General features: G+C 39.9%; 1 protein-coding gene across 2 annotated transcripts in view; it reads right to left on the reverse strand.

The window, feature by feature from the left end:
* The window catches only part of MRPL3 (mitochondrial ribosomal protein L3), a 44,774-nt gene extending 29,550 nt beyond the window's left edge, over window positions 1-15,224 (reverse strand). The window contains exons 1-5 of one of the 2 annotated variants that reach the window (XR_012331292.1): window positions 14,982-15,224; window positions 13,785-13,969; window positions 12,655-12,746; window positions 10,678-10,776; window positions 408-507 (exon numbers count right to left, since the gene is read on the reverse strand). Coding sequence is in view for 1 of the 2 variants with exons in the window: in XM_004318341.4 (XP_004318389.1) it covers window positions 408-507; window positions 10,678-10,776; window positions 12,655-12,746; window positions 13,785-13,969; window positions 14,982-15,073 (568 nt within the window). In the remaining variant the exon portion in view is untranslated. The remainder of the gene's footprint in view (window positions 1-407; window positions 508-10,677; window positions 10,777-12,654; window positions 12,747-13,784; window positions 13,970-14,981) is intronic. The other variant, XM_004318341.4, reaches the window with a different exon arrangement.
* Between the last annotated feature and the right edge of the window lie 210 nt (window positions 15,225-15,434).

Below are 15,434 nucleotides of genomic sequence, written 5' to 3' on the forward strand. Positions count from 1 at the left end.
TGGTCAGTCACTTTCCTGTTTCAGGCTACATTTTCTCAAATTATCCTATCTCAGTGAGGGTCTATTCTTCACTTAATAAAATGCCAGCCTATAAACAGTGAACTTCACATTTTAAAAGTTCGTTTATTTATTTGGAGTGGCTTTTCCAAATGTGAAACTCTCTGTACATTAAAAACAAAAGTGTTCCTCCCTCTTTCATGGAAAACAAAGAATTCTCTACAGTTCTTTCCACTTAAAAAAGAAAAAGACTTGTTTGTCCCTAGTGATTAAATCAGTTACAGTTCTATATTTAAAAATAAATGTTTGGGACTTTGTACTGTGAATTCAGCTTTATTGAAAGGGCTTACATTAAACAAATCACATATTTGGGTATTTTTACCTCCCTCTTCTCCCCGACCTCAGATTACCTGGTTTAATTACAGCATTATCTGTTACATTAAAGATTTTAACTTTCTCTTTTGGTGGCAATCCAAGTTCTCGGTAAAATTCCAATATAGATGTAGATTTCTAGAGGAAAAGCAGCACATATAAGTAACACATTAATTACAAAAAGTGGAATTTAATGCCTAGAGATATAAACTAAGTTACTAACACTCCAGGAAAACAAATTAAAGAGCACTCTGCTTCCCCAATGAACAAAAGAGTACTCTATAGTCCTTAATTAAGGGAGGTGAGATTTTTATCCATCACACTCAGAATTGGCATAGCGTAGCTCATATAAAGAACTGGCATAGTGTAGCTCAAAGTATACGGGGAAAGACTTTTGTTCCACAGGAAAAGAAATACAGTCATGCTCATATTTGGATTTTTTTTTTCTTTTGCGGTACGCGGGCCTCTCACTGCCGTGGCCTCTCTTGCTGCGAAGCACAGGCTCCGGACACGCAGGCTCCGGACGCGCAGGCTCAGCAGCCATGGCCCACGGGCCCAGCTGCTCCGCGGTATGTGGGATCTTCCCGGACCGGGGCACGAACCCGTGTCCATTGCATCGGCAGGTGAGCTCCCAACCACTGCGCCACCAGGGAAGCCCTCATATTTGGATTTTGACTGGAGACCGTCTGTATCAAGAACCCCAATCTTGGGAAATTTGACTCTAATTTCCCTGCTGTGTCCAAGCAGTTGGGAGGAAACATGACAAGTCACATTCAAATGTACAATCAGACTTCACAGTGAGTGCCAGTGTGGCCTGGCCAACCCACATTCCCCTGTTAAATCCCTCTCACACCCACATTCACCTGTTAAATCCCTCTCACTCCCCAAGGCAGCTCCGCCACAACCTCTTAAAACCTCCAGCATTCTCCCCTCCTTCTCCCTGCTTTGAGCTGATAATGTTGCTTCTTATTGCACTGAAAAAAACAGAAGAATCAAGAGCTCTTCCCCAAGGTTTTACCACCAAATCAATCATCACCCTCCCACCCCACTCCAGGTGCACAAGAGGCACATGGGGAAGCTTTCAGAGAACACCAAGGCCAAGGCCTCAGCTTGGAGGCTGTAACTTCACCAGTCTAAGGGGGCATCCAGGTGTCAGCATATTTTCAGCACTCCATATGGTTCTGATGTGAATCTGGGGCTGGGAACCACAATAACAGATGAACTGTCCATGTTCTTATTAAAGCCAAATCCTTCACTGTGTGCTGACTCCTACCTCCTCTCACCTACTCAGTGGCTTTACTCCTGAAACTGTCCCCACCATCTTCTTAATCAACAATTTCCCCCTTTCCACTCGAACTTTCCTAGCAGCATAAAAGAATCACAATAACTCACATTAAAACACAAACCTTTCCTTGGCCACATTATCTCGTCCAGCTAATCTTTCTGTGCCTGCCCACGACAAGGCTTTCATCAGGGGCTTCCAGCCCCTCGTACTCAATGGGACGTGCTGGTCAAAATCACCAAATGCCCTGGTCACCATGAGCACTGCTTGGCACAGGCAGCTGCTCTCTCCTTGGAAGGCCTCCACTCCACTTCCAGCTACTACTCCCTGGTTCTTTCACAGGCTAATGACCCACTTTTCTAACATCCACCCCAAATTCTACTCTGAACTACAAATTTTTCTGCCCAATTGCCAAGTCAACATTTCACTTTGATGTCACACAACAACTCAAGTTTAACACGTCTAAACTTGAACTCAACACGCTCCTGCCCCGCCAGGCCTGCTCTCCTCGTCTTCCCAATCTCAATAAACAGCAGCTCCATACTTCTGTTTAGACCAAAAATTCTATGGTCACCTACAACTCTTCTCTTTCTCACATCCCATGTCCATCCATCAGCCATTCCTGTAGCCTCTATTTAAACATATAGCCCACATCAGCCACTTCTCACTCCGACCCCAGCCAGCCGTATATCGTCTGGATTATTTCAGTAGCCTCCTATCACGTCTCCAACTTCTATACTCCTGACCCCCTGGTATGTTCTCCATTCACAGGCTGGCATGATCCTTCTAAACTCAAGTTACGTTAGTCTCCACAATGGCCTGCATCTTGTGCAGAAGAATCGAGTCCTAAGTCCTCACCATGGTTTCCAAGGTTCTACACCACCTACTCTCCTCCCAGCTTGCCCTGCCTCGGGGACAATGTGCTCCTTACCAGTCTAAGAACTCACTAAACAACAGCCTCAGGTCCTTTGCACATACTGGTCCCCCTGCCTGGAATGCCATTCTGCCAGATTTTTTTCCCTTTACCTTTTCCTCTCCATAGTCTTAAACTGCCTATGCTATTCTCAACTGCAGAAAATGTCTGCCTCACTATTATAGGTACACAGAATAATGACCTGACTTACACACATCATGGAAAGATCATCACAATAAGTTTAGTGAGCATCCATCATCTCATATAGATAAAAAATTAAAGGAAACGAAAACAAATTTTTTCTTTGTGATGAAAACTCTTAGGATTTACTCTTAACTTTCACATATAATGTACAGTGTACAGTGTTAATTATATTTATCATGTTGTACATATATCCCTAGTATTTATTTACCTTATAACTGGAAGTTTGTACCTTTTGACTGCCTTCATCCAATTCCCCCTCCTCCATCACCTGCCTCTGGTAACCACAAAACTGAAATCTTTTTCTATGAATTTGTTTGTTGAAGTATAATTGACCTATAACACTGTGAGCTCCTGGTGCAAAACAAAGTGATGCAATATTTCTATTACACAATGATCACTATTATAAGTCTAGTCACCACCTGTCACATACAAAGATATTACGTAGTTACTGACTATATTCCCCACACTGTATATTTCATACCCATGACTCATTTATTTTGCAACTGGAAGTCTGTACCTCTTAACCTCCCTCACTTATGTCTCTCCTCACGCCTCTGCCAGATTTCTGTATAATATGCTCTCTCACTTCATTCAGGTCTTCACCCAAATATCAACTTACCTTTCCTGATTTTCTACCTAAAATAGCACCACTTTCTGTCTCTTGCAATGCCCTTAGCACACTTTATTAATCTTCAAAGCACTTCCCTCCATCTGTCACAATACACATTTTTTAATTGTTTATCTTCTGTGCAATAGCTTCCCTGTCTCACCCCCAAGCCCACCAAAATGTAAGCTTTTAGAGAGCAGAGACTGTAGTGGCTGCTCCATCCCCAGCTCCTCGCAGGTCCTACTGTCTGCTCTTCCCTCCACCCCTGTTTTTTCGTTCTGCTATTGTAAATATCCTTGAATAGAAAATATCCTTGAATAGAAAACTTTATGGACAACTTATTTCCTTACCATAATGTCCTGTTGTCTTTTTTTTCTGTTTTAATTCTTAACTCTTGATATAGATACTGTAAGACTTACCAAAAAAGCTGTACCACTTCCTGATGTGAAGAGCCTCTTTCATGAGAATATAAGCAATAATATTTATCTTCCTGCTGTTCCCTCTCCCTCTGCTTCCCCTCTGCTCCTAAACGAAGCACCTGCAGGACCCCAATGAGCCACAGTACTCTACGTATGCTTACCTGTGCCTGCCCATGCCAGTCTGTTGGCCTATAATCTCCCCCCGCTATGTACTTCCAAAGCTCACTGAAAGTCTGTTAAATACATGTCTAGTCCCAGGTCCAGTGATAAGCCACACTTATCTGAAGAACATGTATTTGAATATGCAGCAAACTTCAGGTACTTGCTAATTTCAGTTTGAAATAAGAACTGTGCCCCTTTATAACTTACTGAGTAGGCTGTCCTCAGCTGACATGAAATTGGGTGGCATTGGTCTATAAGCAGAGAACTTTAGTTTCTGGATCAGTCCGCAGCCCCCCAAGAATCTCCCTGGAGCCCCCCAGTGGGACTGTGCAACAAATACTGAACAGCTCTGCTCCGGATGTCCACAGAAGATTGTTCTCTACCTCACAGAGTCCCCTCGGGAAGCTATCCTTTCTTCCAACAGTGATAACATACATTCACTCCAGTCATTCTTTATGGTTTCACTTCCCATATGCTGAAATCTAAGACTGATATTCAACATCGCTTTTACCAAGGCCCCTGCTTTTCATCCTCAGTCATACTCACTTCTTCCACAAAAGCAAACACAAAAGTTCATTTAAAAATGTGGCTCCTTGAAAAAGAAATAAAAAGAAATCCAGACTGAAAGGGAAGAAATAAAACTATCACTGTTTGCAGATGACATGATACTATATATGGAAAATCTTAAAAGATGCCATCAAAAAAACTATTAGAATAAATGAATTCAGTAAAGAGCCAGGATACAAAATTAATATATAGAAACCTGTTGTTTTTCTATGCACTAACAATGAACTATCAGAAAGAGAAATTCAGAAAACAATCCCACTTGCAATTGCAAATTATCAAAAAAATAAAATACCTAGGAATAAATCTAACCAAGGAGGTAAAAGACACTTGGACAACTAAAAGACACTGATGAAAGAAAGTGAAGATGACACAGAGAAATGGAAAGATATACCATGCTAATGGACTGGAAGAATTAATACTGTTAAAATAGTCATACTACTCAAGGCAATGTAAAGATTCAATGCAATCCCTATCAAAATACCAATGACATTGCTCACAGAACCAAAACAAAAAATCCTAAAATTTGTATGGAAACACAAAAGACCCAGAATAGACAAAACAATTTTGAGAAAGAAGAACAAAGCTGGAGGTATCATGCTCCCTGGTTTCAAACTATACCACAATGCTACAGTAATCAAAGCAGTATGGTACTGGCACAAAAAGAGACACACAGATCAATAGAACAGAAGAGAGAGCCCAGAAATAAACCCACACTTAAATGGTCAACTAATCTATGACAAAAGAGGCAAGAAAATACAATGGGGAAAAGACAGCCTCTTCAATAAATGTTGTTGGGAAAACTGGAAAGCTACATGCAGAAGAATCAAACTGGACCACTTTCTCATATCATATACAAAAATAAACTCAAAATGGATTAGACTTAAATGTAAGACCTGAAACCATAAAACTCCTAGAAGAAAACATAGGTAGTACAATCTTTGACCTAGATCTTGGCAAAATTTTTTTGGATCTGTCTCCTCACGCAAGGGAAACAAAAGCAAAAATAAATAAATGAAATTACATCAAACTAAAAAGTGAAGGAAACTATTAAGACAAAAAGACCACCTACTGAATGGAAGAAGATATCCACAAAAGATATATCTGATAAGGGGTCAAAATCCAAAATATACAAGGAATTCATACAATTTGACAGCAAAAGAAACCCAACAACCCAATTAACAAGTAAGCAGAAGACAAGAATAGACATTTTTCCAAAGACATACAAATGACCAAGACACTTGAAAAAACATGCTCAACATCACTAATCATCAGGGAAATGCAAATAAAACCACAATGAGATATTGCCTCCCACCTGTCAGAATGGCTATTATCAAAAAGACAAGAAACAACAAGTTTTGGAGAGGATGCGGAGAAAAGGGAACCCTTGCACACGGTTGTTAGATATGTAAATTGGTGCAGCCACTATGGAAAACAGTATGGAGGTTGCTCAAAAATTAAAAATAGAAATACCATATAATTTAGTTACTCTATTTCTGGGTATTCTTCCAAAGAAAACAAAAACACTAATACGAAAATATATATGCACATCTATGTTCATCACAGTGTTATTTACAATAGCTAAGATATGAAAGTGACCTAAGTATCCAATGCTAGATGAATGGATAAAGATGTATATATACGTGTACACACACACACACACACACACACACACACACACACACACACACACACACACAATGGAATATTACTCAGCCATGAAAAATAGAAATCTTGCCTGCAACAACATGGATGGGTCTAGAGGATATTATGCAAAGTGAAATAAGTCAGATGGAGAAAGACAAACACCATGTGATTTCACTTATATGTGGAATCTAAAAAACAAATGAACAAAGGTAACAAAACAGAAACAGACTCATAGATACAGCGAACAAACAGGTGGTTGTCAGAGGAGGATGGGGTGGACGGGATGAGTGAAATAAGTGAGGGAGGTTAAGAGGTAAACTTCCAGTTACAAAATAAATGAGTCAGGAGGATGAAATGTACAGCATGGGGAATATAGTCAATAATATTGTAGTAACTTTGTATGGTGACAGAAGGTAACTGTGAGGATCATTTTGTAACGTACAGAAATACTGAATCACTATGTTGTGTATCTGGAACTAACAGTGTTTTAGGTCAATTAAACTTCAATAAAAATTTTAAAAATGTGGATCCTTAAAATTATTTTCCTGATGTACTGGATTCAGATTTATTAAATTTTAGAACAGACTTCAATTTTATTTTTGACCTTCACATATTCCACCTGGTAACTTAAAAACATTATTTTATTAATATTGGTTTTTAAGTATTCCAGGAGGCTTATGAGAAAAATCCTGTACTTTTTTTAGTAATACAAAATGGACAAGATAAACATCTTGACTAAGTAACTATAGCCTGAGACATAAAAAGGACAAAGGTAATACATACTTCCTGATTATCTTCCAATTTCACTAAAAGTGAGTAATTTTTTTCTTTTAAAATCAAAATATCATAAAACTAATTGGGTATTTGCCCTGAGAAAAACCAGATGTTCAAGATGAGTTGAGTCAACAGCAGTGTAACAAAGGGCTTTTTTTCCTCTAACTTCCAAATAAATGATTTCAAAAGGCAATTTAAAAGACTGACAGCAGAGTCACACTTGGATAATCCTATCTATGAGGTTGCATTTTTTTCCTCCCTCTTCAGAGTTCTCTGCAATTATCCTCCTCACAATCAAAATGCTTCTCTGCTCCTAAGATGAATTGATTTAACCAACTTTAAGGCCACTTAGCTTCCTTATTCAAAAACACTATGTACCACATCAGTCTTTATTTATTATAAGGTACACAAATAGCAAAAGCAAAGCAGTCTAGTTTCTTGGAGGCATAAATTCTTTACAGATTAAAAAAAATAACATTCTAGCCCTATTAAAAATAAAACTGATTCAATCAACTCATTTTAGAATGCTTAACTATTTAATATTACCTATTCATAGGTGTCTCTTCTCTCTCTCAAACCCTCTATAATCAATCTACCTGCAGTTTCCCTGAGGGTTACAATGTGCAAGAGAAAGTTTGTATACTTTTAATTTCAAAAATCTTTTTCCTTTCTGAACCAAAATGCTTTACTTTTAAAGAATTCTAGAACTTCATTTTCACATTCTATTCTGATGAAAAGTCATTCAAAGACAAAACTTTTTTCTTAATATTATAATACATGACCTCTGGTCCTAGAAAAATAGTATCTTGAAGAATAAAAGGGCCTCTGTAGCACTTCTATACCAGAGTAGTGAACAGTCTTAAAAGTTTATGTCAGGTAAGTGGTTAAAATTCACCACAGTATAAGAATACAGCATCCAAATCACCCTGCTGTGCTATATATTCATTGGTGAGATAAAGCTTAAGGTATGAAAACCAGAGTCTCAAATATCAAAGTAGAAATAAAAGTACTATCGTTTCTGTAATAGTTTAGTTATTATGTTATTTATTTATTTTTTTGCGGTACGTGGGCCTCTCATTGTTGTGGCCTCTCCCATTGCGGAACACAGGCTCCAGACGTGCAGGCTCAGCGGCCATGGGTCACGGGCCCAGCCACTCCGCGGCATGTGGGATCTTCCCGGACCGGGGCACGAACCCGTATCCCCTGCATCGGCAGGTGGACTCTCAACCACTGCGCCACAAGGGAAGCCCTAGTTATTATGTTAATAAGACTTCATCAATAAGATTATCTTTATCACTAAGTAAAATAGAATAAATTGAGCTGACAAGTTCATTTTTGGAGGGGAACTTTTGTTTTTTCTTAAAAACTAAAATATTTGAGAACCAATGTGAGACTTAGAACTGGGAGAGAATTCACAGACCATCAAGTCCAATTCCTTGTCTTCATGGGTAAGAAAATGGCTGTTCAAAAAGGTGGAGTGAAGGAGCTACTGGCAGCCATGGAAGAACTCAGCTCTTTTGACCCCAGGTCCACTCATTTCCCACTATCGCACAGTCCCAAGGAAGTAATGTTCACAAATCCGCTGGAGCAGAATGGATTATCCCAACAGGACACCTGACTTACAAATACCAAGGCTGTAGAGTCATAAATTTACAAAATTGGTAATGAAATAAAGATGACAGTCCTAACAAAACACAGAAATACAATCAATTAGAAAACAGAGGTGTCTATCAAACTGAAGAACTGTTCACATGATTCACAGGAAGTTGGGCAGATATTTACACACTTAAAAATTTAAACATTTGGCATTTTTAAAAAATGTTTCCCAAAATATCACATTGTGCTTTTAATTACTGTAGTATTATCTGAACCCTGTAGGCAATAATCTGTCAGGAATAGCAGATATTACTATGAAGGCTTAATGAAAAATAAACTAACTATACTACCATAATATGCAAAAATAGCTAAGTCCTCTAATACTTACGAGATAGGCCTATTAAACCATAGGACTCCAATCAGCGCCAATTTGCTGATCAGTATATACTTATAGGACAATTCCACCTGGATTTTCTAAAACACTTTAAACACGTCTTTCCTCCAAAGCAACCCTTTCCTTGCCCCTGTCCCAAGTCATGGCATGAGCACTGACCTGCTGGGTTCTCTTCCCACACGCCCACACTCACCTGGTCTTTTATAATCCCTGCCTCTTCCAAGCCCAATGCAACTGCTCTGGGGCAAAAGACTTTTATCAACTCTCCCTGAGGGCTTAAAACAACCTCCTAAATGTCCTCCCTGCACCTGGCATCTTCTAATTTAGTTAACCATGATAACAATTTGACCACTGCCCTGGTTAAAGAATTCAGAAAGTTCCTCAAAGTTTACAAGATGAGGTCTAAACTTGTTAGCCCTCCATCCTGACAACCCAGCCTGTCACACCTTTATCACATTCTCCCCGACTGCACACTAAGATCCAGACACATGGCCCTTCTCTTACCAAGCACCAATGCTCTTCCGTGCATCTGCTTCTGCAGAGCCCACTCTGCCTGGCATGCCTTTAGCACCCACCCTCCTTTCTGGTCTTCTCCCTGTGAAACCTCCTAGAATTCCCACAAGCAGAATTCGCTAATGTGCTTGTTGCATTTATAGTACTGTGTTGAGATAGTCAATTTATTAGTCCACCTTCCCTATGTATTCCCAAAGGGTGCATGTCAAGACACAATTAACAAAGTAAGGCTTTCAGAGTCTAACTGTCACTCTACCTCTTATTGGTGGGTGTCCCTGAGGGAGTTACTTAACTTCGTTATCTTTAGAGTCTGAAAAAGTAAGTTAATAAACGTAAAAGACTTAATGCCTACATACCCAGCATGTAATAAGTGCTCAAAAGTTAACTATGACAAGGAATAGGAGGCAATCGATAAACACTTGTTAGTTTTGACAGCTGCACAGAACAGGTTGTCTCCTTTCATTCATATTCATTTCATAAATAATTTATAATGGAAAAATGTTAATCTAGAGACAAGCAACATTTTAGTAAACCTAAAGATGTTTTAGCAGCCATTAGTGAAAACCATCACCATTTCTAGAAAGGCATTCTCTGCTTTTAGTCATCCCCAAACCCCCCAAAATACTAATTGTGCAGATTTTTTTCACATTTAAACTACAAACTCAGCATTCTATTAGTATTCTACTTGGGAAATACACTTTATTCAGAAAAATCTGATGTGACTTCATACACAGCTTTCTTCCCAATACTGAAAACTTCTAATATATGAAAAATTAATCCTCACATGCTGTTGGAGTCAAGAGTTGAGACAATTTAGAAAAAAAATGAAAATAAACATAAAACAACCACAAAATAATCAAATAGCTACCATCTTTTGAGTGTCTGTTACATGCCAGGCACATGTGAAAAGTCTCACGTAATCCTGGTACCAAACCTCTTATTAGGTAAGTAGTATTTTTATCCACATTTTACATCTCGGCAAATACTGAAGCTTAGAAGGCGAAGTTACTTGTTCCAGACAGTGAAGGGAGGTACTGGAGCAAACGCAAAGTCTCCCAGACTCCTGGGGTCAGTAGCTCTATCAGACTGCCTCCCCCCAAATCCACAGTTCACCTCCTGGACAAGTCTGTGGCTATGGGATATCCTCAAAACTTAAAAGAATTCAGAATCTCAAAGAATTCAGGTCTAAAACTAATGAAAGGCACTATTCTAGGAATGAAAGTGCATCCTTACATGGAAACGTGATACAGTTTTTCCTCCTACAGTCAGGGCTGCCATTTTTCCATTATGATTTTCCTTTGGAGTATATTTTAGGACGTGACAGTCTCGTACCTAAAAAAACAAACATAAAAAAACTAAGTATGTGCCAGGACACATGCTAACATTACATACCAGCCACACTGAGGCCCATCCAATCCATCTTATCTCACCATACCAACCACACTCTTAAAAAAACACTGTCAAATACTGAATATAAGGCAAACAGAAAAGTGCATAAAACATAAATATACAACAAAATGAGTATTTATAAAGAAAATATGCATGTAACCACTACGCATGTCAAAAATCCCCCAAACCTCTGTGTCTCTTCCCAATTCCCCCCTCATACCCATTCCTCCTCCCCACCCTTTTTACCCCTAGAGCAGTGGCTCTCGAAGTGTGGTCCCCAGGCAAGCAGCATCAGTCACCTGGGAACTCTGTGAAAATGCAGGTTCTCAGGCCTCAGCCAAGACCTACTAAATCAGAACCTGTGTTTTATAAGCCCTCCAGGTGATTCTGAGGTAAAGTCTGAGAAGAACTGTCCTAGAAATAACCACCTCTCTTGACATTTATGGTAATCATTTAACTTTTCATTATAATTACTACCTTTGAAAGTATTGTTTAATCCTATAGTTCAGTGCTGCCTGTTGAACCTTTATGTAAATGGAGTCAGACCACAAATACTCCTCCATATTTTCCTGCTTTCACTCAAGATTCTATAGGTAAGGTTCTCCCATACTGTTGTGTGCGGCTCTATTCTGTCCATTTTCACTGTCACCCAGCACTCCATCATGTAAATACACCATGATTTATTCACCCATTCTACCATGATGGACATGGGAGTTATTTCTACTTTTGGAGTATTAAGAGTAATGCTGCTATAAATCATCTGTTCACATTTTCTAGTAACACTCAGGAGTGGAACTGGGAGACCACTGGTTCACGTACCTCAACTTTTCCATAATGCTAAACTATTTCCTGAAGCAGCTGTACCAATTTACAATCCCACCCATCATCCCTAAAAGCTCCCAAAGTTCTGTAGAGTTCCAGAAACTATAATCCTTTCCTTGATCATTCAGAGTCAGTAAAAACTTACTAAGGGCTTACAGGCCACCTGTGTCTGTCAGCACTGGAAGCACTTACATGCATGAGGTCTCATTTTACTCCCCATCTCCTCCCTAAACGCTTGTCTAAGGCCTGACTCCAATATGAACTGAGCTGTTCAAAGTGATCTGGGCAATGAAGGTCTCAACTTTATCAGTGATCTTTTTATAATAATGATAAAGACAATAACAGCTAACATTTATTGGACATTTAATATTGTTTTAAATTTTAAGTGCTTGACATTTAGAATCTTGTGCAAGCCTCACAATAACCCTTTGAGGGAGATCATAGTGATTTCTTCTACAGAATAAAATTATTCTTTTACAGATAAGACACAATGCTCCAAGGAACACAGCTAGAAAATGGCAGAACCAACATCTGAGGTATTCTGGTTCCAGGGCCTATATTCTTAAGCATTAGAGCTTAACCTTATCTCAGAGAACAAAATGTTACTTCCCCAGACAAAAGTGTTACATTCTGAGTTAGTAAAGAGATCAAAATTACAATTTTGAATTGAAAGAACTCCATAAATGAAAATAAGATGGGACTGAGATTTTTTCTGATTATGAATTAAACTAGTAGATCTGTAAGAAGCTAGGTTACAATTTTTTTTTAATTAATTGCCCCAGTTATCCCAATGCCAGTATAAAGAAAGCCACCACTCAGGCATGAGTGAGAACATTCACTGACACCATCAGAAGTAAAGCTCTTTTACAGTATCTATGCTCGACTTTACCTCTTCTTCACCACACAGTCAAATGTTTCAGGATACAAATATTGGCCATTTAGGTTTGCACAAATAGATCTCAGCACACACATAGATTTGTTACATCTTCTGTTTCTTACCTGAAGTAATGTGACCACATGCTTCTGACCATCTTTGGTCCACAAGGGCATCATGCCTAACTTCATTGCAATAAGGCCTACTCTAGAGGAACCTGGCAATTAAAAACAAATCAATACTCACACAGACTTTTCAACATTTGTCAACACGATACAATGGTATTTCCTAAATTTTGCTTTCATATAAGGAGCAAGCAGATAAGAAACATGCTGATATATTCATACAGTAAAACACAACTGTTCCTTACAGATATAAATGCCTTCAGCCATACCTGACATAATATACTGGTACTCAATAAATCTCTGTAAAATAAAAAATATAAGAAAACCGTACAAAATAAAGAAAATAGTTAAACTGATATATTCTGGTATTTAAAATAGTGGTATTAATAGAGGGCATGATAAATCCATCATTATGCTTTGCTTTCCTAATATCAATTCATATCCAACCTCATTAATTAGGGAACATCTACTTCTCAAATTCTAAGAAGTTAGCTGGAGTTACTGAGATGACACAAGTGGTCATGTTGCTAAAATATGTCAGCATCCACCATGACACTTAGATTTGTTGCATAAATTGATAAAGTTGCTCCACTAAGAATTCTAGCCATTAAACAATTCAACAGCCACAATAACCCCCAACCAACGACAACTCCATGAACAGGAAAGGCCTTATGCTTTTTGGTCTGGCCACACATGGATTTAGCACTCTACCAGGCACACAGAGCTGATTCTGGGGTTATGCTTGGCAGGCGTGGAGTGGCAGAATACCCCAGCTACAAACGTCTGTGTGATACCTTACAGTTTAGATCACACTCTTCCAGCTTTTCTTCCCTGATTTATTTTATATTATTTTTCATCTGAAGAAAACAAGAAAACGTTTGCAGAACAATTCTCTTTTCACCTACAAAGCAGTTTCTTGAGGAAGTCTTGATGATCATCAGACAGTCACTAACAGTAGACTAGGATGCTGGAAATATACTTGCAAAGCAAACCATAATGAAATAGACACACTTAAGACATGAAAAATAAATTAAAGAGATGATAAATTGATTCAGAAGTCACTACGATTTTAAACGTGCCAGTCAGACAGTAATTAGGCGATGAGAACACAACATATACAAAATAACCACCTGGTTCCCAAGGATGTATAGGCCACGGCTCATCTTTCAGAGGACAGAGTTTACTTGCTAATTGGGCTTTATTTTCATCAGAGACCAACTGCTTAACAAAGGGAATATTTTCTTCAGAAAGATGCTCATCCCACCAAGTACCACTCTTGCCATGGAGACTTCTAACCAAAAGCCAGATGTCTGTTCTGTAAAAATAAAAATTAGAAAACAAAGCACAATTCAAAAGGTTCCCCACTTAATGTACAGAAGGGAGGTCACATGAGTTGGAAAGTGTAGTCAGGGCCTTTGGAAAGGGTTTGGATTCTGTTCTAGTTTTTTCCCTGACATTCCTCATGATAATAATGGGGCTCATATTTCAACTGTTAATAGTTACCCTGGAGGAAAAGTTCTTCCTCTTCTCCTCTGGGATAAACAGATTTCTAACAGAGTAGTCCTATGTAGACAAGAGAAGCCACAGGTCCACTAGAACATGTACGTTAACAGTTTACATCCAGTAGAGGTGACAAAATGTGGGGTTACTGATCCTTCTCTGATAAACCCCTGTAATGACATGGCCTTGGCTCAGAGTGGTGAAGAAATTGGGTGTGCAAATTCTAAAATCCATAAAAGACATGACCTGTGACTAGCTGAACACACCAAGAGAGACCTTACGGGACGGAGGTCAGGAAAGAGATGTGTAATTCTTGCCAGGAGGGTCGGAAAAGAAGTAAATCTTCCTGCGATCTATCTCTTTTGTAGGCATGTAGATACATCCAGGCTAGAGTCCCAATTTTTCACTTATTAGTTAAGTGACCTTGGGCAAATCACTTTTCTCTAAGCTTCCTTTTTACCTGCAAAGCGGAATAATGATAGGACAGGAAAATGATGGTATCTGTAAAACGGACGATAGCAGCTCTAAGGTGAGGCTACATGACGTAAGGAGCCTAATGTTCCTAAAAGAACATTTATTACACAGTAAACGCTCACTAATTGGCAGATAATATTATTGCTGTTGGTAATGCTTGTTTTAATGCTCATCAGCATTAAAAAGCAAAAAACCCCACACCTCCAATCCTTCAAAGGGCACGTCCTTAGAGCAATGATTCTTACTCTTCAGGCCTGGACGGAACCCCCTCCTACCCCACGCCGGGCCAGGCCACAGCCCGAGGCCACAGGTGCAGGCACCACGCCGCACCCTCGTCTGTCCTCCGCACCTACCTGTTCTCCGAGCCCCGGGCAGCGCCCAGGCCGCCCGCGCCGCGGTCCAGCACCCGGGCGCCGGTCCGAGCCAGCAGCCTCCAACCGGGCATGACTAGGCCGGAAGGGCGCAACCCCTTCACCTCCGGGCGCCCCGCCGCTCCGCTTTCAGGGCGTCCCAGCGCCGGCGACCCAGTCCGCAGAGCCCTCCCGAACCGTCCAACCGGCCACCCCCCACTGCCTTTTCGGACGAAGAGCTGGAGGAGCCACTTCCGGTCCGTTCGCAAAGCGCGCCGGGGCCGAGGTGAGCCCCGGGAACTAGAGTTCCGCCTCCTGAATAGTGCTACGTCGGGATCGAGTCGGCTGGGGAGGGTGGGGTCTAACTGACTCGGCTCTCCAGGGGTGGAAAAAAAAGGATGCTCGGAGTTTAAACTTTAGGAGAATGAGGCGAACTAGGGACAGGCTTCCTAAGGA

This window comes from Tursiops truncatus, chromosome 4 (assembly GCF_011762595.2).
Source record: "Tursiops truncatus isolate mTurTru1 chromosome 4, mTurTru1.mat.Y, whole genome shotgun sequence".
Taxonomy (NCBI): domain Eukaryota; kingdom Metazoa; phylum Chordata; class Mammalia; order Artiodactyla; family Delphinidae; genus Tursiops; species Tursiops truncatus.